This window comes from Somniosus microcephalus, chromosome 1 (assembly GCF_052327205.1).
Source record: "Somniosus microcephalus isolate GS21.2 chromosome 1, FLI_Smic_1.0, whole genome shotgun sequence".
NCBI lineage: Eukaryota > Metazoa > Chordata > Chondrichthyes > Squaliformes > Somniosidae > Somniosus > Somniosus microcephalus.
Window position 1 is genome coordinate 382,338,598 of NC_140987.1, and position 26,267 is coordinate 382,364,864.

The 26,267-nt window shown below is 44.6% G+C and overlaps 2 protein-coding genes across 5 annotated transcripts in view; one reads left to right on the top strand and one right to left on the bottom strand.

Moving 5' to 3' along the window:
- The window catches only part of cstf2 (cleavage stimulation factor, 3' pre-RNA, subunit 2), a 92,359-nt gene extending 84,062 nt beyond the window's left edge, over positions 1 to 8,297 (top strand). For all 4 annotated transcript variants that reach the window (XM_085996330.1, XM_085996356.1, XM_085996340.1 and 1 more), the window contains one exon: positions 7,527 to 8,297. The gene's annotated coding sequence lies outside the window, so the exon portion shown is untranslated. The remainder of the gene's footprint in view (positions 1 to 7,526) is intronic.
- A 6-nt stretch (positions 8,298 to 8,303) lies between these two features.
- LOC147125042 (NADPH oxidase 2-like) overlaps positions 8,304 to 26,267 on the bottom strand; it is a gene marked incomplete at its 5' end in the record, with an annotated part of 51,349 nt that continues 33,385 nt past the window's right edge. Inside the window, 5 exons of the mRNA XM_085990997.1 lie at positions 8,304 to 12,455; positions 21,923 to 22,047; positions 22,672 to 22,818; positions 23,293 to 23,455; positions 25,109 to 25,359. Of these exons, the coding sequence (XP_085847123.1) occupies positions 12,329 to 12,455; positions 21,923 to 22,047; positions 22,672 to 22,818; positions 23,293 to 23,455; positions 25,109 to 25,359 (813 nt within the window). The remainder of the gene's footprint in view (positions 12,456 to 21,922; positions 22,048 to 22,671; positions 22,819 to 23,292; positions 23,456 to 25,108; positions 25,360 to 26,267) is intronic.

The window sequence follows — 26,267 nt, forward strand, 5'->3', positions numbered from 1 at the left end:
CGGCCATTTTTGTTGCTGGCCGCCTGCCAGCACCTTCCCCCGTTGCTGCCCCCGGCCCCAGTGAAGCCCCCCCCGCAGAATGCCGGCTGCTCTCCGTGAGCTCGGCACTTCTCTTGCCAGCATGTGTTTGGTTTATAAGGTTGTCGCAATCTGAAGAAAAGTGAGAATTGTTTTTATCTTCTGTCGAATCTGATAGATTAGGTGCCTTGTGGACTGATAATGTAGATAGGTAGACTCGTGCTATGTTGTAGGTTGGTAGAGGATACTTCATTATCTATTAGTGTATTTTTTGGGTGTCTAGGGATAGTACTGAAGATTTGTGTATCATAAGTGATGTCATTACAGTGGCCAGAATTTACTGGAGAGCATGGCTGTTCAGTACACGATCGCCTATATGACTGGGCAGTTATGTGGTTGGATCACCAAGCAGATATCAGTGTCCATGTTTAGGATATGGTTCCTGTTCAATTTCTTCCAGACCCAGAAGGAGTTGGAACTGTTTCTGGGTGGGCCTGAGGTTTTACCTTAGTAATCTACCCAACTTCAAATAAACTGGTTGGTACAGTGGTATTTGTTGAGGGGCAGTCCCAGTTGCTTTGTGTTTTAGGGAAGTTGACACTTCTATTGCTGTGTCAGTGCCAGTGAGAGTAGGGCCGGAATTTTCAGAGGTAAGAATGGGTGGGTTGGAGGCGTGGGGGAAAGTGGAAGTTGCAAAAATGTGAACCCTGACCCCAACCTGCCTCCACCCCACCCACTTTCACCTTTAACTCAGGAGGGGTGGGGGGGCAGGCTGCCCACCCGCTGCCAAGAGGCAGGTTGGCAATTTACATATTATAATGAGTTCTGAAGCCTCTACTTTAACCTGGTTTAACTGCAGCCGGCCGGGGTTCCCACACCGTGCGGGTGGGACCCTGGAAAATCCAACCCTGGGTGTTCACAGGGCCAGGCCCAATTACAGATTTAAATCTTTCTCAATCTGCTAACGGAGACTCAATTGTCACCAAAGTACATCACACCACATCCCGTAAATGATGATTCCACCTTCAGTTCATGATGGAGCATCTGGATTGCAACCCACTGAGTGGGAGGTTGTTGATGTTACTCCCCCCCCCCCCCCCCCCCCCCCTCTGCCTCACCATGCACTACATCGCCCACCTCACCCCACCCAGGCAGTCAATCCAAAAAATTACCCTTTAAGTAGGCGAAAGAGGTACCTTTCAGCAAATCTAGAAGAAAACATCAAATATAAGTCACTTGAACTACCTTCCCATTCTGGCCAGTAATTACATTTTTAATTTTACTCTTGTTTTAAAACAAAAATGCTTTGGTTACTCCATACCTTCCAGTATGCTTTTTTGTATACTTTTTCAAATCTTCTTCTCTCCTCCCCCTTCCCCCTCCCCCTCCCCCCCCAATCTGTGAAGGATGAATCAAGATGTCATTCAGAACAGATATGAGGCTTTAATGAATTTAAGTTGAGAATTTCTGTCTTTTGATAACTTTAAAAGAATCAATTTTAGCAACAAATACACTCTTCCGATAGCCCCCTGCGATTCCTCTATCTATAACTCCTCGATTGTTAATGGAGGATATTGAGAGAGAAAGGCAGCATTTCTGCCACTTCATCTCTTTTAATTTTTACCTGTTTTTTATATTGCCAGATTTATTCCATGGTAACTGGTACTTTATGAACCTTCAGTGCTTGAGTTTCTTGCTGTCTTTTCATTACTGAAATTTTTTTCCCACATTAACTTCTATGACTTGTATGCAAATGTTGCAAATATACACTGTGAAATTGCTCTTGGAAAATTAAAACCTCAAAAGCCCAATTGTATTGTTAGTTTCCAGGGTTAAACCCTAGAGTGACCTTATTAGAGTATTTGTCAGTAAAATATCCACTACTATATAAATAATTAATTATCTTTAAACAACAGCAACAATTTGTATTTATATAGCGCCTTTAACATAGTAAAACGTCCCAAGGCGCTGCACAGGAGTATTTTAAGACAAAAATTTGACACCGATCCACATAAGGATAAATTAGGGCAGGTGGCCAAAAGCTTGGTCAAAGAGGGAGGTTTTAAGGAGCGTCTTAAAGGAGGAGAGGTAGCGAGGCGGACAAGTTTAGGCAGGGAATTCCAGAGCTTAGGGCCTAGGTAACCAAAGGCACGACCACCAAAGGTTGAGTGATTATAATCAGGGATTGTAGGTTGGGGGGTGGGGGCTGAAGGAGATTAGAGATAGGAAGGGGTGAGGCCATGGAGAGATTTGAAAACAAGGATGAGAATTTTGAAATCGAGGTGCTGCTTAACCGGGAGCCAATGTAGGTCAGCAAGCACAGGGCTGATGGGCGAACGGGACTTGTTGTGAGTTAGGACATGGTGTAAGGTGGAATGTGGGAGGCCAGCCAGGAGTGCGTTGGAATAGTCAAGTCTAGAGGTAACAAAGGCATGGATGGGGTTTCAGCAGTGGATGAGCTGAGGCAAGGGCGGAGACGGGTGATTGTTACGGAGATGGAAGTAGGCTGTCTTTGTTATGGCGCGGATATGTGGTCAGAAGCTCATTTCAGGGTCAAATATGAGACCAAGGTTGCGAGCAGTGTGGTTCAGCCTCGGACAGATGTTAGGGAGAGGGATGGAGTCAGTAGCTAGGGAACGGAGTTTGTGGCGGGGACCGAAAACAATGGCTTCAGTTTTCCCAATATTTAATTGGAGAAAATTTTTGCTCATCCAGAACTGTGTGTCAGACAAGCAGTCTGACAATTTAGACACTGCGGAGGGGTAGAGAGAAGTAGTGGTGAGGTAGAGCTGGGTTTTTAGGTGAAATTAAATAAAATACACATGGTAGCTTGCACCTCGATCAGGATGGTGCGTAGGTTGTGTGCGGAACAAGTATCGGGCCGGGTATTGCAGTCAGCAACGAAGGAACGGCGTTTGCCATTCATTACACTGACTGCTTGACATAGACTTTGCGGGCTTTTGAGCAGTGACTGATCCAGTGCGGCACCCGCTTCAGGGGATCTGAGCCATGTGTGAGCAGGACAAAAAAACCTCCGAGGCTCTTCAACCAATCAGATTGAAGAATCCTCACTGAGGTGCACAGTGTATAAATCAGGAAGTATAAATTAGATTTAAATCATATACAGAAAGTTAAATAAAGAGGGAAAGAAAGAAAGATGGAATTAAGAGAGAGAGATAAGAGACAGAAAGAAAACAAATTTTTTTAAATTTTCTTTCCAACACTAATTAAATTCTGAAGTAATGAGACTCTGCAATTGTAACATTAAATTTTCAGTGCCGGAGAGGTTGTTTGGCAGTAATTAAGACTTATCACACCGTTAAAAATTCACTTACACCTGAATGCACCAGCCCTAACTTTTTCTGCCTTATTTAGTGGTTAACTAGTGGGTAAGTACAGTAACTTCACGCCCTTACATGGATTTCAATGTCGAATCTATCGGCAAGGTACTGTGGAGGAGCAGAGTAACTCAGACTGCAACTTCCGGATTTCCACGTTTAACTGCGCATGTGCGGACTCCAGAAGTTGCTGTCTGATTTAATCCATAATAACGGTGGGTGCTGATAACCTCATTGTAGATTTTGGATGAGGAGTGTTAATGGTTGGTTGTGAAGACCTCACACTGTGGTCAAACAGCCACTGATACTGTCTAGGTTTATGAGTGAAAAGTTGCTCATTGGGCGAGGTTCTGATAGGTTGCAGCCATCCGTGGAACTGTACCTCAGTGCAAGTTACTATTTAAAGGAGAGGAAGTTTGGAGAAGAAAATTAGAGGGTGGAAAATGCAATATTCCTTCCTTCTTGGTTACTGCAATAATTATTAGTATACGGCAACAGGAAGCAAGTCTGGATAAAAGCTAAGGAGACAAAGTATCGCTTTATATATTGTGATTACAGACTGGCTCAACCTACCTACTCAGTTGTTGTGCACATAGAATGACTAAATGTGAAATTTGCAGTTCAGCAAAGGAGTATTTGTAATCGTTTCTTTACAGTCCTTTTCTGAGCTAATTACATAATTAGCTTGAACCTGTGCCAAAATACTTTATGTCACGTATTACTGATAAGTTATTCAACCTTTGAATCTTTAGTCCTTCATCTGATAACATTTTCCAGAGAATTATAATAATGCTGAATAATTCGAACAGGGAAGCAAAGTAAAATGGAACTTTTTTTAAATTCGTTTATGGGATGTGGGCGTCACTGGCAAGGCCAGCATTTATTGCCCATCCCTAATTGCCCTTGAGAAGGTGGTGGTGAGCCGCCGCCTTGAACCACTGCAGTCCGTGTGGTGAAGGTACTCCCACAGTACTGTTAGGGAGGGTTGACCCAGCGACGATGAAGGATCGGCTATATATTTCTAAGTCAGGATGGTGTGTGACTTGGAGGGGAACTTGAAGGTGGTGGTGTTCCCATGCGCCTTTGTCCTTCTAGGTGGAAGCAGTCATGGGTTTGGGCGGTGCTGCCGAAGAAGCCTTGGCAAGTTGCTGCAGTGCATCTTGTAGATGGTACACACTGCAGACATGGTATGCTGGTGGTGGAGGGAGTGAATGTTTTAAGGTGGTGGATGGTGTGCCAATCAAGCGGGTTGCTTTGTCCTGGATGGTGTCAAGCTGCTCGAGTGTTGTTGGAGCTGCACTCATCCAGGCAAATGGAGAGTATTCCATCACACTCCTTACTTGTGCCTTGGAGATGGTGGAAAGGCTTTGGGGAGTCAGGAGGTGAGACACTCGCCGCAGAATACCCAGCCTCTGACCTGCTCTTGTTGCCACAGTATTTATGTGGCTGGTCCAGTTAAGTTTCTGGTCAATGGTGACCCCCCCAGGATATTGATGGTGGGGGATTCGGCAATGGTAATGCCGTTGAATGTCAAGGGGAGGTGGTTAGACTCTTGCTTGTTGGAGGTAGTCATTGCCTGGCACTTTTGTGGTGCGAATGTTACCTGCCACTTATCAGCCCAAGCCTGAACGTCGTCCAGGTCTTGTTGCATATGGGCATGGACTGCTTCATTATCTGAGGAGTTGCGAATGGCGCTGAACACTGTGCAGTCATTAGTGAACATCCCCATTTCTGACCTTATGTTGGAGGGAAGGTCATTGATGAAGCAGCTGAAAATGGTCGGGCCTAGGACACTGCCCTGACGAACTCCTGCAGTGATGTCCTGGGGCTGTGATGATTGACCTTCAACCACCACAACCATCTTCCTTTGTGCTAGGCATGACTCCAGCCAGTGGAGCGTTTTCCCCCCCGATTCCCATTGACTTCAGTTTTACTAGGGCTCTTCCCCCTCGCCCGCTCTTCCCCCTCCCTCTCGCCCGCTCTAGGGCGAGGTGAGTGGAGGAGATCGCAGAGAGGGAGAGGAGGAGATTGGGGGAGGGAGAGGAAGAGATGGGAGGGGGAGGAAGAGATCGGGGGAAGGAGGAGATGGAGGGAGGGCATCGGGGGGAGGAGGAGATAGGAGGAGGAGGGGAAGGAGATCGGAACGGGGAGGAGGTCAGGAACTCTGAGGGTGGGACATCATTGGACTGGACGATATCTGGAAATCATGACATTGTCACTATTCACTTCATACCCAATAAACCTGTTTACAAGCAGTGACCCACACACACTGACCCAATATTGCCGGGTGGGTGTGGTGGGTGAGGAAGGTCAGAAACTTGTTGGGAGGAGAATGCCAGGAACCCAGGGATGGGGGAGGTGTGGTCAGGTACTTGGGCAGGGGTGGAAGGTCAGGAACTTGGTGGGGTGGGGGGCAGAGGGGAGAAAGTCAGGAATTGGTTCGGGAGAGAAAAGGTCAGCAATTTGGGCGTAAGGGGGAGTAGGTTAGGAACTTCTTGGGGCGGACAGGAATTTGTTTGGATGGGAGGGTAAGGGTGAGCCCTTTCTGTTCACTGTGAGCTCTGAAACCTGAATGAATGGCTCGAATTACACATTGTAAAGTAATTGATTACTTAGGCAAGCGGGATCTAATTACACATTCCAGATAAACTGCTGTGCATGCCTTGTTCTCCAAGGGGATCAATCAGAAATCTGGTGTTGCAACTAGACGCGCCCCACCAAAATCCATCACCCACGTGAGCTTTATGGTACTCTGCCACTGGTAGTTTTTTTCCCCCTGCTCTCATCTGGTGAGAAATTGAGCATGGATATGCCTGGCCTTGCATGTGCACTAGAAGCCTAACAAAACACAATGTTCATTATAACTACCAAGCTCTTTCATTGCTAAAAATAATTTTACAAATAGAATTTTAAAACACCTGACCCATAGCATGCACTCCCTAGCATTACCCTCGGCCCTAGAGCACTGCTACAGGATTTGAAGTTCGAGGGCCCTCGGGCATAATGTTTAGTGTTTATTGTGGTTCCACTACAGCCTATAAACATGGTGATTTGCCCATTGCTGTAATATGACAAATATACTGAAGCAATAGATAACGTGGTGACATCAAGTAAATTGATGCACACCTTTCTAATGCTAAAAGATGTAAGCTTCATGTAATATTTGTAATACTGTTTACCAGCCTGTTTGCAAAACTTGCTTACAGTGCAAGTAACTTTGTTTTTTTTCTTCCCAGTTATTTACATTCCAAAATGATATTTTGCTCTACCTCCCACTGTGGATTTGCAGTATTTGATCAGTACTTTGTTTTCCTCTGTTCCCTCTTCAAAATCTTACTGCTTTGTCTCACTTATTCACATAATTATGAAAGATTTTTTTCTGCGCATAATTTTCCACTTGGTCTCAGTCATTTGTAAATTTTTCAGCCTGCTTGCCGTAATGCATGCTAAGTTTTGTAGTTCCACAGGAGTAGGGTGAAATGTACAACTCCCAAAATGCATCTCACAAAATTTGCCCACACAGCAGGAAATATCCAGAGCCTAAGTGAAATTTATACCTCCAACCCCACACAGAAATGCAGACCCCTATGTGGGGGATATTTCTTGTGGACACTAAATGGCTAATTTTATGGATAATCTTGTTTTCAAATTGGGTGTTTTTTTATGTTATAAATGTCACCTTTAGCTGTATACATTCACCTGAGTGAAGAAATGAATTGGTGGCCGAAAACCATGTGAGTTGGTTGGTTTTGTACCACGTGGTTTGTGAATGGGTAGCTTTGAACAAGTAGATTGAGATTTCGATTGCTCAAGTTTGTGCTGGTTACCCTTTTCTCAGTGGTATATATTTTTTTACTTTTGATTGGTTTAGGAATTCAGATATGCGGTAAAAGATGAGTAAGTTAAGTTCTTAAAGATTTCTTTGTCCTATGGACATGTGACGCCTCTGAGGCCATATTTTTAGGGGTAACACTGTGGGCCCAGGATTTTTTTATGTAGGTAAGTTTCAGTCAGGAGAACAAAATTGGGATTGGGGTAGATGTTGGAGCAGAAAACAATCTAGTTATTTTTCAGCGTCTTCAGTCTAATTTTGTTACTGATGATGACCGTTTTGCTGTCTGCTCTCTCAGCTGTTCCTAATAAGAATCTGTCTGTCTCTCTGCCTTTCAGAATGGATATTTTGTGGGCTGCCTGCTTCTCGAGGAAGTTTGTTTCCCTGGTTACCTATTACAGTGGCAGTGTATGACGTGGAGGTCCTTAGTCGTCATTGTCATTTGCTTCAACTCGCTGAAGGAGAGAAAAAAATCCAAAGGATTCTTATCACCATATGGACACACTTGTTCCCTGAATTTATTTTCTTAACCATTTTTGTTAAAAATGCAACATGGAATTTTGACGCATTGAGGAATATATGGGAGGAGGAAAAGAGACTTAAATTTATATGGCTGTGTTTTTGTGGATACTGTAGGGGTTAAACAAAATGTTGTTTCCCATTTAAAAAAGGAAAGGACGGACTATGTACTGACCACTTCAAGATGTTGGGTGCAGAAACGGTTGGGAAACCTGGTGTTACACCAGGTAAAAATCATAATTCAAACCATGTTTAATTGAAAAGCGAAGCACATTCAAATGGTCCAGTCTGTTTCCTACCCACCTGAACTCCCATCCACCCCTAAAGATATGCTCCTTTTCCACATGTTACAGTGCTGAGATTTTTACTGCTGCACTATTACCCCATTGCTGCTTTTTGTAGTCTTTTGTTTATAAACCTCTATTTCTCCACCCATCCTACCTCTTAAAAACAAGTTCCACCCACATTCAGTGAGTGTGCCTGATAGTTTTTGGCATTAAAGTTCAGTTGAGTTCTAGGTTGCTGTTGAGTGTGTTGGATAAATGTGATGTTCTTGCAGCATTTTATGTATAAAAAGAACTTGAAACTCACCTCTGTCCAGACTAATTTTTTACATCTTTATTAATAGCATGTAGAGTAAACTTGCAGAATAAAATACTCTTATACAGTCAATTTAGTGTACATGCCTTGAAGTGGGACTTCAAAATAATCTGATTGACAGGCTGCCAAGAAATAAGTGGAACTACTAAAGTTGAAAATGGCTATCTGTCTTTTAAACAAAAAAAATACATTTGCATTTTCTGAGAACGTACCGGTGTAGTCCCAGATCTCTCTCTTTAGCTCATGCTGTGCTATTACTGTACACAAGTTATTGAACGATTAGGAACAAGTTGTTTTACTCATCTTGTTAGAAAAACAGGTTTGTGTGGTTAGTCTAGTAGTTCAAGTGGAACAGCATTCTCACTCCCCTGGCAGTTCGTTGTATTAGAGGCCAAGGTAATTATATCTTCTAGAGTGAGGTTGAAAATGTGCAATTTTTTTGCAGGGTGGAGTTGGGGAAAAACATGAATTTTTACATACATACTTTGACTGGTCTCATTCTCTCAGTTTTGTGTAATTGAATCCTCACTAATTCCTGTCCAGTGGTAAATGTAGCTTAACTGATTTAAACCAACAAACGCGTAACAGTCATGCTGAAATGGTCGGCATAAAAATGTTACTGTGCAGTTTTCTATCCAACAGTTTATGATAATTTGAATGGGGAGTTCTAAAGGAAAAAAAACTTGCATTTATTTAGTTTCTTTCACAATCTGGCTTTTTTAAAGCAGTTCATATGTAATTAGTTTCTTTTAAAGTGTGGTCTTTGTTATGAGGCAAATACAACAGCCATTTTACAAACAGCAAGGTCCCACAAACACCAAATGAATGGTCAGATCATGTTTTTTAATGATGTTGGTTGAAGGATGGGTGTTGGCCAGGACACCGAGAATTCCCTGCTATTCAAATAAGTGCCATGGGATCTTTTCTATCCACCTGAATAGGCAGTCGCGGCCTCAGTTAAACATCGCATCTGAGAGATATTAATGGCTCAGAAATTCCGATCGCAGGCCTCCCGTGGGCGGAGGGCTCCCAGGAGGCGCAGAGTTCCGCTGCTGGGCCTCTCCAAACTGCCGGTGTGCAGGGCCCACGTATCCCAGAGGCGCAGGCGGTTCGCAGTGTCCCTGGGATCAAGTGGGCCATGGGGAGCCAATCAAAGAAGGGAATCTCCCTTCATACATTCAACAGGAAGACCTGTCAAATATATGAAGAGATCACCCCCAAAACATAGTAAAACTTCAAATACATTTTTTTTTAATCACATTTTTAAAATGACTAAATTACAATAAATTAAGTATTTTAAACACAAATTTTATTTTTTGAAAAAATAATTAAAGTTTTTAACGGGGCTAAAAATAAACTTACCTTTAAAGTATTTTTAAATGATAAATCAGTGGAAATTTTTAAAAAACTTTTTTCAACTCTTATCCTGCAGGCGCAAGAATTGTAAGTGTTTTCTGCGGGCGGAGGGTCTCCAAAAAGCTGAGCTCTCCACCCGCGGAGGCCCTGCTCCAGGGCAGCTGGAGGATCTGTCAAGTGCTTTCTTGACAGATCGGAAATGCTGGTTTCCAGTGCATGTCTGAAACCGGCATTTCTGATGTCCCTACGGGTGAGTACACAGCGCGTACACACCTGTAGGGATCGGAATTTCTGCACCACAGTGCCTCAGTACTGCACTGAACTTTCAGACTAGATTATGTGCCCAAATCCTGGAATGAACCCCCAACCTTCTAACTCCAAGACAAGAGTGCAACCACTGAATAAAATGATACTTTGTTTTTGTCAATGGTTTTAGTTATCTTTGTAGTTCACCAATAGCATATCGCATAGGAGTGCCTTGAATTTGTTACTGGTTCCTGGATTTCTTTAACATGACAATTTTCTCAGAACAAAACCTGTACCCCATTCACATCTAAGCTTAGTATATTTCCTCCTTTCCCTGCCACTTCTAAAATAGAATTTTGAAGAAGCCAGAGAGCAATCTACAGACAACTTTAATTTAACCATCCCAAGCACCCTTTAGCCTAATCTACTGAAGCATGCCCTATCTTAATCAGTACATGTATCCTACCTTCTGTGCCCTCGATCACATCTTAAAACATTTGTTCCATCTTTAAAAGATATTCAAAAAAAATTGAAATGAAAGGGTGAAAATAGAATATCAAGATCTGTAAAACTTCTTGGGTTAAATTTAAATGCTTTTTCATCTTCCTTTTGGAGAATCCACGGTTCTGTTATGGGTTTATACATTAGATGTACTACTTGGGTTCCGTATCAATGTCTAATCCTGTAAATTGACCTTGTGTCCTCTGTGAATCAGAGTGTGTCTTTATTTGCCCAATCTATTTACATGTAGCAAGACCCAGGGATTGAAGAGAAACACTAGCCATTTGGGCTCTGGAATATATATGGTCCCCTTGTCTTTGACCGGCAGATTGAATATACGTTCTATCAAACTGAGGTTCAGTCCATAAACCAACAGGCAAATTTACTTCACATTAAACAGCTAAATGAACATTATTCAGTACAAACAGTATAAATTTACATTAGTTACAATCTCTACTACTCGATGTCAAAACAACAAAGACTTCTTTTTCTTGCATCTTGAAACATCGCTCACGTCTTGTACGGCAAAATCCTGTCACTGATTTAGCTTGGTGTCTGAGCTAGTCTCAGACTGACTGCCAACTGGCATTAGATCAGCTGTAGATATATCGTTCAAAATACTATGAAAATATACTGTAACGGGAATATTAAAGAGCCGTATCCCTCCAAACTACATTAGATTGACAGCCATTTGCAGCAGAAGGTCACGGAAGGAGCCCCGGGAGGGGCGGCTGGTGAGCAGGCCCGGGCGTTGGGCTGAAGATTGTCGGACAGGAGGAATGGTGGAAATGGAATGGCGGCGTGCACAGACGCAGCGGCTTTGCTTCTCCCAGGACGGTGCTATTTACGTTTAATGTTAATGTTATTTGTACTGGACTCATGGGAGCTTGCAAGATCACATTTTGTTGTTCATGTACTTGTGCATTGTACAATGACAATAAAGTTGAATTATTATTATTATTATTACAATGCTTGTGGACCAAGACTGGAGCTCCTGTGGGCCAGTAGATTTGATTTTAAATAGCTTGGCCGCTTAAACATATCAAGACATTACTGTTACATTGGTCATGGGTTAATTGTCTCAAAGCCTCATGTTAATGCTAACATTCCCCTTGTTAACCCATACAGCAATTGAGCAACAAGGGTTTCATACTAAAACCAAAACAGAAAATGCTGGAAACACTCAGCAGGTCAGGCAGCATCTGTAAAGAAAGGAAAAAAGTTAAAATTTCTGGTATCGCCCTTCGTCAGAACTGGATGATCTGTAATATCTTGCAGTTCTGATGAATGGAAAGTAAAATACAACAGGCTCTATAACAGGCAGCCAATCTACTACTGCTGAAAGTTCTGCCCAGTGTTTTTAACAGTAAAAGATAAAGCAGCTGCTGACTAGATACTTAAACCAGCTTCAAATTTCCTGGTTCCCTGATTATGCCATAGCCAGCAGGACTAAAATACATTTCCTTTGCATCATCAATGATGGATTGATGATGCAAATCGCATTGTACACTGAGGGGTATTCCCACCGTGCTCAAATGCGAACTCCCTGGAGGTCACCTCCGGTCATAATGTGTGTGGTTTTTGACCACCCTCCATTTCAATTCAGCAGGTTTGAGAAAAAATGTGAACAAAAATAAACATTAAAAAAAATTAAATGCAGTAATATTTTTGGTATAAATATGGTCCACAATAACATTTATTTTGAGCATCATGAATAGCATCTATTGTGATGTCAATATTACTCATTGTGCACACCTTATGCCAGTCCATGATTCCCCATCCATTATAATGAATGGGAAAAATGAATTGGAGAATTCCAGCCTGCATATCCAATGAGTTTCAAGATGGTGTGCTTGTGAAATCGGAACATCTTCAGTCTTGCTGTGTTCTACCAGTTATTTGATCTTACCCCTGAAACCTAGAAATTCTCCTTGTTGAAATGGAAATGGACTCCCAAGGGGTTGACCTCAGAGTACTTGTTCGAGCATTGCTCTAAAGCTTTAGCCAGAGGTTGTGGTCCACAGAGGAAGACTCCGATAGATGTTCTGCAGAGGTACAAATTCATAAGTTACTGATTTCAGATTTTATCTTTTTTTGCATACTATCTTTTATCTCTGAAAATCAGGTGTTAGTCCAGTCAAGACTGATAAAATGAAAGGTTACTCTTTCATCAGGATGTAAGGGTACATGTGAAATAAGTTTGAACAAGACCCATTCAGATCCCAATGGGCACTGCCCAATAGCACAAAACTGTCCTGAATTCAGAACAAATCGATAATCTCACTCAAAGACTCCACTTTCTGCGCCAAATGTCCTATCACCTTTCCCTCAGCCAAGATTTTACCTCAACAATGGTTGACAAGACGCCTTGGCGAGTTGCTGCAGTGCATCTTGTAGATGGTACACACTGCAGCCACGGTACGCCGGTGGTGGAGGGAGTGAATGTTTAAGGTGGTGGATGAGGTGCCAATCAAGCGGGCTGCTTTGTCCTGGATGGTGTCGAGCTTCTTGAGTGTTGTTGGAGCTGCACTCATCCAGGCAAGTGGAGAGTATTCCATCACACTCCTTACTTGTGCCTTGTAGATGGTGGAAAGGCTGTGGGGAGTCAGGAGGTGAGACACTCGCTGCAGAATACCTAGCCTCTGACCTGCTCTTGTTGCCACAGTATTTATGTGGCTGGTCCAGTTAAGTTTCTGGTTAATGGTGACCCCCAGGATGTTGATTGTGGGGGATTTGGCGATGGTAATGCCACTGAATGTCAAGGGGAGGTGGTTAGACTCTCGCTTGTTGGAGATAGCACGGTGGCATAGTGGTTAGCACTGTTGCCTCACAGCGCCAGGGACCCGGGTTCGAATCCGGCCTCGGGTGACTGTCTGTGTGGAGTTTGCACATTCTCCCCGTGTTTGCGTGGGTTTTCTCCGGGTGCTCCGGTTTCCTCCCACAGTCCAAAGATGTGCGAGTTAGGTTGATTGGCTATGATAAATTGACCCTTAGTGTTAGGGGGATTAAATGCGTGGGGTTACGGGGATAGGGTGGGATATGTGTTGGTGTAGGGGTTACGGGGATCGGGTGGGATATGTGTCGGTGCAGGCTCGATGGGCCGAAATGGCCTCTATCTGCACTGTGGGGTTTCTGTGATTCTGTGATAGTCATTGCCTGGCACTTTTGTGGCGCGAATGTTACCTGCCACTTAGCCCAATCTAGTGTACTGTATTCAGTGTGGCCTTCTCTACATTAGGGAGTCCAAAGACAGGTTAGTGTTGTGTATGTACCTTTAAGGGAATAACTGGTCTTAGACTGCAGTACCAGCAGTGACCACCCCTGTATAAAAGGCCCTAGCAGGCTTCTGTAGTTTCAGTTACAAGCTGCCTCTTGTTCAGTAAAGTACCTGTTAAACTGTTCTCCCGAAGTCCGTGTATTATTGAGGCGCGGACTTTACAGTGGCGACGAGTAAGTTCGAACTCATCTGCAGTGTGGCATCATCTCACGGGGATCTCGCCTGAAAGGAAGGTCCTGGAAGGTCGTAGTCTGAGCAACGGGCGTCGACCGAGGGCAACCGGCCAAAGAATCCATCGGTGTTTGGAGAATTGCGGGAGAGACTGTGGTTCCAGCGAATCGTGCAGGTAGCGCGCTGACCCTTCCGGACTGCGGCGGGCTCAAGCTCGATCGAGCGGCTCTACAAATCGGGCCGCGCAGCGTCGCCGGGAAAAGAAAACAAGAGAGAGAGGGTGGAGCGCACAGGGCGCGGTCGGTGCTCGAGAACAGGACAGCGGAGAGAAACTAAACGGGGGGGAAGGAAAGCGAGGCGCGCCGAAGCTGCGGGTCGCCGCCATTATCCCGTAGAACGCTAGGAGCAGCGTGGCAGTAAGGGGAAGAAGCAAAAGCGCGGGAGGCGCCATTTTATTCCATTGGGGAAGAAGCAAAAGCGCGGGAGGCACCATTTTAAATCGCCCAAGATGCCAAAAAGTGGCAGTATCACTGCTTTCGACAACGAGGTAGAAGACTGGACCACGTATGTGGAAAGAATTGAAGTGTACTGCAAGGCAAATGAGGGGGCCGATGGAAAGAGGGCGTCGGTATTATTAAATCTGATGGGTGCGAGCACGTACGGCCTATTGCGGAATTTAATTACCCCAGCTAAACCAATGGAGAAAAGTTTTGAGGAGATTGTTCATATCTTACAGGAACACCTAAGCCCTACACCACTGCTGATAGCAGAAAGATTCAAGTTCCATAAAAGAAACCAGCACAAAGATGAGAGCAATGCTGACTATCTTACGGAACTACGCAAGTTATCGAAGCACTGCCAGTTCGGAGCAGGACTGGCAGACACCTTACGGGATAAGTTTGTCTGCGTGCTCCAGAGTGAAGGAACCCAGAAACGACTACTTTCAAAAAAGGACCTGACGCTAGAACAGGCTTTCGGCGTGGCAGTATCCTACGAAGCAGCAGCACGGGGAGCTGCGGAAATACAACAGAAACCACAAGAATACAGCGCTAACGAAATGGCGTATGGAGCCGAAAAGTGCTATCGCTGCGGCAGAACAACCCATGAGCAGAAGGACTGCTGGTTTAAAGACAAAATATGCAGGCAATGCGGGAAAATGGGACATATAGCAAGAGTCTGCAGGTCGGGAAAGAAGACCAACACGACAAGAACTACTAAGGAACAGTACAGGAAAGTAAAGAAACTGACAGATAGTAGTTCAGAAGATCAGGAGAGTGATAAGGACTCCGGGAGCAGGCGACTAAGTTGTTTAAAGTTACACAACGTGATCGCAAAAGAAGATCACCGAACCATTTGGGTCACCCTCATGATAGCAGGGTCCCCAGTGAAGATGGAATTGGACACAGGATCAGCCCTAACTGTCATGAATCGACGAGACTATGAGCGGCTATTCTCACACATACCCTTAAAGGACACGTCCATTGTATTGAAGACATACACGGGGCAAAAGGTCTACCCCAGAGGAAAAATAAGGGTGCCAGTTGAATATAACGGAAAGGAAACACAGAAACTATACATGTATATACTACGAGATGGAGGACCACCATTATTGGGACGTGAATGGATCCGAAGACTACAATTGGATTGGCATTCCATTCTGGCACTAACTGTGACTGACAAAAAAGATGATGACGTCGCACCTGGACGTCTGTCACAAATTCTATCTGACGCGGAAGAGGTGTTCCAACAAGGACTTGGGACTCTAAAAGGAGTAAAGGCAACGATAAAGATTGAGGATAACGCAACCCCAAAATTTTTCAAGGCCAGACCGGTGCCATACGCGATACGCCCAGCTGTGGAAGCTGAACTGGAGAGTCTGGAGCGTTCGGGGGTGCTGTCTAAGGTGGACTGGAGCGAGTGGGCCACACCCATCGTTCCTGTAATGAAGAAAGCATTGAGCAGCACGCCTGGGGAGCCAAGGAAGGTTCGCATCTGTGGGGACTTCAAGGTGACTGTGAACCCAGTCCTGCACACAGTACAGTATCCGCTTCCGCGGATAGAAGATATTTTCACCTCACTATCTGGAGGAAAACATTTTACAAAGATTGACCTGGCTCAAGCGTATCTACAAATGGAGGTGGAAGAAGCATCTAGGAAATACCTCACGATAAACACTCACAAAGGCCTTTACCAGTACAATCGACTGGTATTTGGGGTAGCATCGGCCCCGGCTATGTGGCAGAGGGCAATGGAACAAGTCCTGCAAGGGATCCCGGGGACCCAGTGTTATTTGGACGACATCCTGGTTACGGGCGAAAATGACAATGAACACCTTGCCAACCTGGAACAGGTGCTCACGAGATTGCAGGAATATGGGCTACGAGCCAACCGTCCCAAATGCGAGTTCTTCAGGAGACAAATCTCGTATTGTGGCCACATGATTGATGAGGAAGGGTTGCATAAGTCGCCGGACAAGATTGAGGCTGTAATCAAGGCTCCAGCACCAGAAAATGTGTCGCAACTGAGGTCGTTCCTTGGGTTGGTGAACTACTACCATAAGTTCTTGCCGAATTTATCTACAATTCTGCACCCACTGAACGCCCTCCTTCAAACTGGTGTAACATGGAAATGGAGTGATGAGTGTAAGCATGCCTTTCAGGAATGTAAATGCCAAATCACTTCAAAAGAAGTATTGGCCCACTACAATCCAACACTACCGATTCGGTTGGCATATGATGCGTCACCTTACGGCCTTGGAGTGGTGCTGTCACACAAATTCCGTGACGGTTCAGAGAGGCCAATAGCCTTTGCATTGCGCTCGCTAACCTCAGCCGAGCGTAACTACGCCCAGATTGACAGGGAGGCCCTCAGCCTGGTGTGGGGGGTGAAGAAGTTCAATCACTATCTGCACGGGCAGAAATTCACCCTACTGACTGATCATCAACCCCTGGTCTCAATTTTTAACCCAAAGAAGGGCGTTCCGGTGATGACGGCGCAACGGCTGCAAAGATGGTCACTTTTTCTAGGGGCACATCAGTATGACATAGAGTACAAAGGTACGAAACAACATGGAAACGCTGATGAGCTGTCGCGCCTACCGTTGCCTACGGCGGAGGAAGCACCTGCAGTGGACCCTGTGGAGATATTCCACGCGACCATAGTCGAATGTTTGCCTGTTACAAACGCAAGTACTGAGAAGGAAACCCGAAATGACCCGACACTCTCTCGGGTCTATGATTTGACGGTGCAGGGATGGCCAGCATATGGCGACTCACTGTTGCCAGCATTCTCGCCAAGGAGGGAACAGCTGTCAGTGTGCCGGGGAACCTTGATGTGTGGATCCCGAGTGGTAATTCCACCCAAGTTGAGAGATAGAGTACTCAATGAGTTTCACGAGGGTCATCTGGGAGGGGTAAAAATGAAGAGCCTAGCCAGGGCGTTTGTGTGGTGGCCGGGAATCGATAAAGAAATCGAGGATATGACCAAGAGATGCACAGGATGCCAGAAGGTCCAAAACGCTCCACCACAGGCCCCACTACATCCATGGGAGTGGCCCTCATCTCCATGGCAACGGCTACACATTGATTTCGCTGGTCCATTTATGGACTCAATGTTTCTAATCGCTGTGGATGCCCATTCGAAATGGCCAGAGGTCATTAAAATGTCCTCCACCACCACGGAGAAAACTATTGCAGTCCTAAGGACCATCTTTGCCAGGAATGGGTTGCCAGAACAGATCTGTTCCGACAATGGCCCACAGTTTGTGTCTGAGGATTTCCGGAGGTTCCTGAAGAATAATGGGGTGAAACATTACACATCTACCCCATATCATCCAGCCACAAATGGATTGGCTGAGAGGTTTGTTCAGACCTTTAAAAAGGCCATAAAGGCAATGTATAATGACAACATACCACTGCAACACAAGGTGGATAACTTCCTGTTTGCTTACCGGAATGCGACACATGCAGTAACCAACCAAATTCCAGCCGTACTGTTTTTCAACCGGAGACTAAGATGTCGCTTGGATTTGCTCAAACCAAACATAAGACGAGATGTTGAGGATAAGCAGTTCCAGCACATAAATGAGAAGCCAACCAGAGCTTCAAGATAGGGCAACCAGTCTTGGCCTGCGACTACCGAACAGAAAAATGGCAGCCAGGCACGCTATGCACACAGCAGGGACCACTAATGTACACAGTGGATGTTGGAGAGAGCATAGTGAGGCGCCATGCTGATCAGATTCTAGAGTCACAGGAACAAGCCAAACCTGTACCACAAGCATGTGCACCTGGTAATGAGCCCGAAGTACAGATTGCGTCTACCTCAGAAGCAGGGGTATTGGAAGCTGACGAACCAACCAATGACAATGAGCCAGAATTGACTCCACCGCCAGAACAGGATACTCGAGAAAGGCGCTATCCAGTCCGGATCAGGAAGCCTCCTCAAAGACTGAACTTATAAATTACTATTTCAGTTGATGTATATATTACTGAGAAAATTGTAATTGTAATTAGTTATTACTTAGTTGTTAAATGAATGTTATGTACTGTTTATCTAAAAGGGGAGGAATTGTTGTGTATGTACCTTTAAGGGAATAACTGGTCTTAGACTGCAGTACCGGCAGTGACCACCCCTGTATAAAAGGCCCTAGCAGGCTTCTGTAGTTTCAGTTTCAAGCTGCCTCTTGTTCAGTAAAGTACCTGTTAAACTGTTCTCCCGAAGTCCGTGTATTATTGAGGCGCGGACTTTAAAGTTAGCTGACAGTTTTGCTAAACACCTCCATTCTGTCCACATGTGTGACCCTGAACCCCCTGTGGCTCACCACTGTAACTCCCCTTCCCACTCTAACTCCTCTGTGTTTGGCATTTTATACTTTAACAGTCCGGCTGATGGCAAACATTAGTAACAGTATCTCATCTTGATCCTGGGTATTCAACAGCCCTCTGCTCTGAACACTGATTTTAGTAACTTAAGAGCTTAGCTATATCCCTATTTTCTTTGCAATGGGGTGCTGGTGATGTGGGGTTGGTGAGTTGACATTTCAGGTGTTAATTCTTCATCAGAACACAGTTCTAGCAGTGAGATCTGCCCCCAGGATGTTGGTCTCTTTCCCTGGGACTGGTAAACCTACTGCGTACATCCAGAATTTTCTATTTTCAGTCTCCAATTTCCCACATTCTTTATTTTTGCTCCTTGCTTTTATCGACCTTTAGCAGTTTGCTTATTGTTCAGTTTTCAGTTCTGATGAAGGATTATGCCTGAAATTTAACCTGTCTTTTCTCTTTACAGATGCTGACTGACAGCTCTATACTTTCTGTTCTTGTTTATAACAATGTACACATTGTTATTATAATTGTAACATATTGTGACAACAGTGCAGAGAACAGCTGTGCTCTGCATCTAACTTGTGTCGTATCTGACCTGGGCAATTATTTACTGTCAAGGAGCAGAGAGCACTGAAAATCAATCATGAGCTCAAACGTTCACCCAGGAAATCAGTAATGTAGGGACTCTAAGACTAATTATGAGTTTATTTTAAATTGCTCACTCTTTCTCATTTCCTCTCCCAGATCTTCCTGCATTTTGCTCTACCTTCTTGTAGAGATGGCGATTGGCCAATCTGCTCTTGGCCTCTGGCAGTATTGCATTGTAACTGGCGGCAGAAAGTGAACTAGATCAGCCTAGGTTCGCTGTCTCTGCTTTCTTCACCCTTGGGCACAGCTAAAACTGCAAACTCAGTAGATGAAGGATTGCAAACCTGAACATGTGCCCTTTTATACTGTGGCACAACAGAGCAGTGATACGCAATGTTCCTCAAATTACTTTTTATTTGTTAATCGAATTATAAGCATTTTGTTTTTAAATGTGACATTTTGGCCCCACACTGCGGCTCATCATTACAACCTGTTATTTTGAGCTTATTACTCAATTCCAACATAAACTTGAAGTGGCCTAGCAAGACACTCAAGGGCAATTAGGGATGGGCAATACATGCTGGCCTTGCCAGCGATGCCCGAATCCTGTAAATGAATAATAATAAAAAAATATCAAGTGATCCAAACCATAGAATGGTAGGATGAGGATTTACACCTTCAATTCTGGATGTGATTAATTACTGATTTCATCTGTGCCATTGTAAGGAGGTGCCTGGGAAGAGGCCATGCATTTTCCTGCAGGGGTAGAGGAGAAGAATAGGAGGAGTCTTTTGCCTACCCATGGTCACTCTCACGCACCTCTGGTCACTCTCACCTAACCATGGTCACTCTCACCCAACCATAGTCACTCTCACCCAACCATAGTCACTCTCACCCAACCATAGTCACTCTCACCCAACCATAGTCACTCTCACTCACCCATGGTCACTCTCACTCACCCATGGTCACTCTCACTCACCTGTGATCACTCTCACCCAACCATGATCACTCTCACCCAACCATGGTCACTCTCACACACCTCTGGTCGCTCTCACCTAACCATGGTCACTCTCACCCAACCATAGTCACTCTCACTCACCCATGGTCACTCTCACTCACCCATGGTCACTCTCACCTAACCATGGTCACTCTCACGCACCTCTGGTCACTCTCACCTAACCATGGTCACTCTCACCCAACCATAGTCACTCTCACCCAACCATAGTCACTCTCACCCAACCATAGTCACTCTCACTCACCCATGGTCACTCTCACTCACCCATGGTCACTCTCACTCACCTGTGATCACTCTCACCCAACCATGGTCACTCTCACACACCTCTGGTCGCTCTCACCCAACCATAGTCACTCTCACCCAACCATAGTCACTCTCACTCACCCATGGTCACTCTCACTCACCCATGGTCACTCTCACTCACCTGTGATCACTCTCACCCAACCATGATCACTCTCACCCAACCATGGTCACTCTCACCCAACCATGGTCACTCTCACTCACCCATGGTCACTCTCACACACCTCTGGTCGCTCTCACCCAACCATGGTCACTCTCACCCAACCATGGTCACTCTCACCCAACCATGGTCACTCTCACTCAATCATAGTCACTCTCACTCACCTGTGATCACTCTCACCCAACCATGGTCACTCTCACTCACCTGTGGTCACTCTCACCCAACCATGGTCACTCTCACTCACCTGTGGTCACTCTCACCCAATCATAGTCACTCTCACTCACCTGTGATCACTCTCACTCACCTGTGATCACTCTCACTCACCTGTGATCACTCTCACCCGCCCATGGTCACTCTCACCCAACAATAGTTACTCTCACCCAACCATAGTCACTCTCACCCAACCATCATCACTCTCACTCACCTGTGATCACTCTCACCCACCCATAGTCACTCTCACTCACCTGTGATCACTCTCACCCACCCATGGTCACTCTCACTCACCTGTGATCACTCTCACCCACACATGGTCGCTCTCACCCACACATGGTCGCTCTCACTCACCCGTGATCACTCTCACCCACCCATGGTCACTCTCACCCACCCAAGGTCACTCTCACCCACCCATGGTCACTTTCACTCACCTCTGGTCACTCTCACCCAACCGTGGTCACTTTCACTCACCTCTGGTCACTCTCACCTATCCATGGTCACTCTCACCCACCCATGGTCACTCTCACCAGCCAATGGTCACTCTCACTGACCAATGGTCACTCTCACCCACCCATGGTCACTCTCACGCACCTCTGGTCACTCACCCACCCATGGTCACTCTCACACACCTATGGTCACTCTCACCCACCCATGGTCACTCTCTCAAACCCATGGTTAGTTTCAATCACCTCTGATCACTCATACACCCATGGTCACTCTCACTCACCCCTGACCACCTAGTGGGAGCAGCTTGCCTGCACACACTCCAGAGCAGGTATGGTATGTAGCATGGATACATATGGAACATGAAGAAAATGATAAATATCTGACACAAGGAATGAAAACATTTCAATGTTAAATTCTTAATAGTGAATATCATAAATAAGTAATTAAGAAAAAATCCTTGTTATAGATTGATAGTCATTCACTAAGAAGATGTTGACTATGCTTTTCCCACTTACTTGGGGTGAGCCTGTGCTATCATCTGAAACTCTTTGTCCCAGTTGGGTCTACCATAGTGTGTTTTCTGTTTGAGTCCAGTCACTACGTCAGTCTCTTTATCGAAGTGCACCTTGATATGAGTGGCCTGTGAGAATAAAGAGATGTCAAACAAAAGGAGAACTTGATGTAATTGTTTATTGAAACAAATAGCCAGCAATTAAATGGACTCTCCCTCTCCTCCTTATAGGAAAGTGTGATCTCCGTACAGCTCCTTTCCACAGTTGCATACCAGGGTTTAGAAGCTCTGTGTAAAGGGCTACAGACATACACTCATGTCCTTTGTAAAAATTCACCATGCTGTGGCTGGTCTCTGGATTGAAGCCATCACCTCTGACTGATTTCTGAGAACAAATATGATATTTGTTCACTTAGTTTTGGCTCTCACAGTTACCCCACCTCCTTTGCTCCACTGAAGGCACCAAAGAGTCAGGGAAAGACCAGGCTAACCGAAGACATCATCTTTTAGGACCTAACCCTGAAACCAGGGCAAAGGTGGCAACCCCAATCAGAAGTGGATCTTAGAGTGATGTTTCACGTACAATTTTTAAAAATTAAATATAATAGGTTATTATTGGGATACCATTACTATTGTAGTTCTACATTCTCGTGCAGTGCCTGGCTACTAATAATCAGTATAGTTACATCCTCAGACATGATATTTGTTCATTATTTGATTATTGATAACTAGTTATATCTTTCGACACAATACCTGGGTACTGTCCCAGTCAGTCAGGCAGAGTTTGTAGCTGAGGAAGTTATGCTTGCCCAATTGTTCCATGTGACTCTCAAGTAATCGTAGCACGTCGGCGAACCATTCAAATGCCTGGGTCTCTCGACAGATCCAGAAGAAGTAAATCTACCAACAGATAGAGAGGGAAACCATTGCACAAAGTCCAGCCAGAATATTTCAGCATTTTACATGAGTATTCATTTTTATTTCACTCTGTCTTTGAGCAATTCCTTCACTGAGTCTTCTTTGGGTAGGAGTGAGGAACCACATTACCCATTCTTTAAAGAGTTGCACTCAGAGATGGGGAAGATTAGTTATACTGAATTGTTACTCTTGCCCCTGCTCTTGGAAGAACACGCCACTGACCAAGAAGTTGGGAAGCTTTCACAACTGAGGAGAGAGGTGGGGGGAACTCAATTCATGCTGTATCCCTCCTGTCAAGTAGTCGTAGAGTCCCATTGACAGTGAGTATGGAAGAGTCAGTGCCCTCAGGCCAACTAACCTCTTGGGTGCAAGGGAATTGGGTTGGGTGGGGTGGGTGGGGGGGGGGGGGGGGAGAGGAAGGATGAGGTTTAGAAACATAAGTTTAAAAAAACACACCTTTTTTGTCAGCAGTCCAGCATCAGAATTCTCATACTTGTACCAGATGGACTTGAGAACGGATGCAAATGGAGTCACTCCAATGCCAGCTCCAACCAAAACGCTGACCTCATAATGGAAGACATCTTCACTGGCCGTACCAAAAGGACCATCCACTGCGATCCTGGCGGGACAAAAGGAAAGGAAGTTACAGTGAATGCAAAGTATTCAATCCAAAATAGCTCTCAGGCTGAGTGTTACAAAGGGAGCTAAGCAGGGACTTCAATGTTGTCCATTCTTCAGACATCACATGTCTGCCCAGGTATAGCAAAGATGAACATTACTTACACAAGGCTTCTTGGAAATGGGGAATATTTTCAAAATGAATTGGTTCTCCTAAAAAAACTCAGTAAATTACTCAATATTCATCTTGTTGTAAATGCTAACCATTTCCAGTATTGCTTCCCATTAATGGTTTTCACCCTTCAATACATTGCTCCCAGGCATGTATCCTAGTCAATGAAATGGCCTGGCTGTGGATTAGTCCGTGGTCACTATTAATATTCCTCGATAATTAGAGTTATATGTAGCTCACCTAGTCTCTAGGAGGAAGGCTCATAACATGGCAGATAGGTATTATCGACACATCCTCCACTGGTCTCTAATAAACCATCCAATTCTTCACATTGACTATCAATACGATAATATAACTGGGGAAGGGGGGGGGAGGTGGTGCGTAGAAGACATGAACTCAAAGAGGTCACACAGTTCCAACTCTCCTTTTCCACCTCCCTCAAGATGGAATGCACTTTCCTCCACCCTCAAACCGATATTCCTGTTAAAACTAACTTGGGCAGGTAGGTGCAAGCACCAGGTAACCTGGCACTAGGATCAGTGCTCTGATGGACACCAGGCCTGATGTTCTCTCTCTCATTGCCTATCAGGACCCTTTTTAAATTGGACTCTCAATATCCAGAACCTCTTAAAAATAAAGTTACATATAAATTGCATTTAGGTTGAATGTCACATTTTCTGTCCACAGTCTATATATATATATTTGCAGAATTGGTGATATCAATGCAAGGACAGGCTGGAGAAGAGTTACAGTGTAGAAGGGCACTGAATTAACACCAGTACAGATGAAGGCCGTGAATTTACTTGCACTTTGCAGTGAGTTTTGGGCGTAAGTACAGCACACCAGCATATTATAGTGTGGACCTGGTTTCTACCCCGTAATGGCTGTGCTGATATTTCCAGTTGGATCTGAGGTTTTCCATGTGTTTGCGGCCAAAGCTGTTGGGAGGTTATTGTAATATATGTAAATGAGGATAACTAGTGTAAGAGTGGCCAAAACGCATGACTTGTGTCCCCAATGCAGCAAGGATAACTTAGAACGAATGAAAAGAGGCATAGCACTTGCCAGCATCAGCTGATATAGGCAGAAGTATATCACAAGGGGAAAGTGAGGCAAACAGCATAGATTAATTAAAGGGGAAGCTAGATAAACACACGAGGGAGAAAGAAATAGAGGATATGTTGATACGGTTAGATGAAGAAGGGTGGGAAGAGACTCGTGTGGAGCATAAACATCAGCATGGACCAAAAGGACTGTTTCTATACTGTAAACTCTATGTAATTCTATGTAAAGCTCTTTCTTGTTTCTTTATTATACTAATGTATGGACATAAATTTTTTAACCTGTATTTGTTAAAAGAATTTAATAAAAACACAACAAAAGTATATTGGCATTGTAGCATAACCACTGCTTGGCATCTTTTCTGACTATAAGCACAAGCACAAGTTGATTGCATTTTCTATGTTTTTATCCTTGATCTACCTTGGTTGCATATGTTTTATTGCCTCAGCTTTACTCTCTCCAAATGCTTCAAACATGCCATCTGTCCAATCACCAGCTGATCGAATGTGCACACTGAAGTAATCCTCTTCCGGGGCAGAGGTCAGAGTGAAGGGGTGCCACTCCAGCTGTGAGATGGATGGGCAGTTCATGAAGATGTATTGTCCTACTTCCATTTTAAAACCCTTCTTCTGCATCTGCAACTCAAGGACCTTCGATGGATGAACGACAGCCTGGAACAAAAATTACAGTGAGTCTAAACACACCATTGTTTTTAATGTAATTCATGCGAATATTGGTCATCAGGGTGAGGGTGTCAACATCAAGTATTTTGAGACCAGGTTTAGATGCAAGGAAAAACTCTTAAGACATAATGGGGTCTAAATTCAACATCGTTGTGCCTGTTTTCCTGGCAGGAAACATCCATAATGGTAGCCAATTTAGCAGTGCAGAGGCCTGCGCCCGATTTGCACAGTCATTCAGTCACTGCTAAATAGGTTGGAGCCTTTTTTAGACGGCCCTGGTGGCCACCTGCAATGTGCAGCACCCATTTTTGACCCGGATGCCTAAATTCGTTTAGATGAGCCAAAGCCAGCTCCAACCAATATTTCCAGGTATTGAATTGTATAACCAGTGGTCCTTAAAAGGGCCGCTGGAGGTCACTCAAAAAAAGGCTCCAAAACTTCTTGAAATGTCCCTGTCTGCACAGGAAGAGACAGAAAACTAGTTGACCTAGGCTCTCACTCAGGCACCTCTGAGAAGTTGGCCTACGGCCAACATTGCAGAGGCCTGGGAGAGGTTCAGAAGGAGTACGTGTAAAAGTCCTGAAGAGAAAGAAAATATATAAATATAGGAAAATATATTTTTTTTAATTCCTTTATGAGAGAATGTATCTGCAGCAACTCTGTGGAAACTAAGTACAGTGATTAACCGTTTAACTACAGGAAACTTTCGATTTACCGACACCTAAATAACCGGAAATCTCGGTTAACCAGCAAAATTCAGTAGGTTTTACTTCATATTGACTTGCGTTCCTCCATCTGTTGCTGTGCAAGGGTGTGGCTGCAGCTGTTGCTAAGCTACAGAGACGCTTGCAACTTGTGGCCATTGTTCTGAACTTGTTGCTAAGCAACAGGGTTTG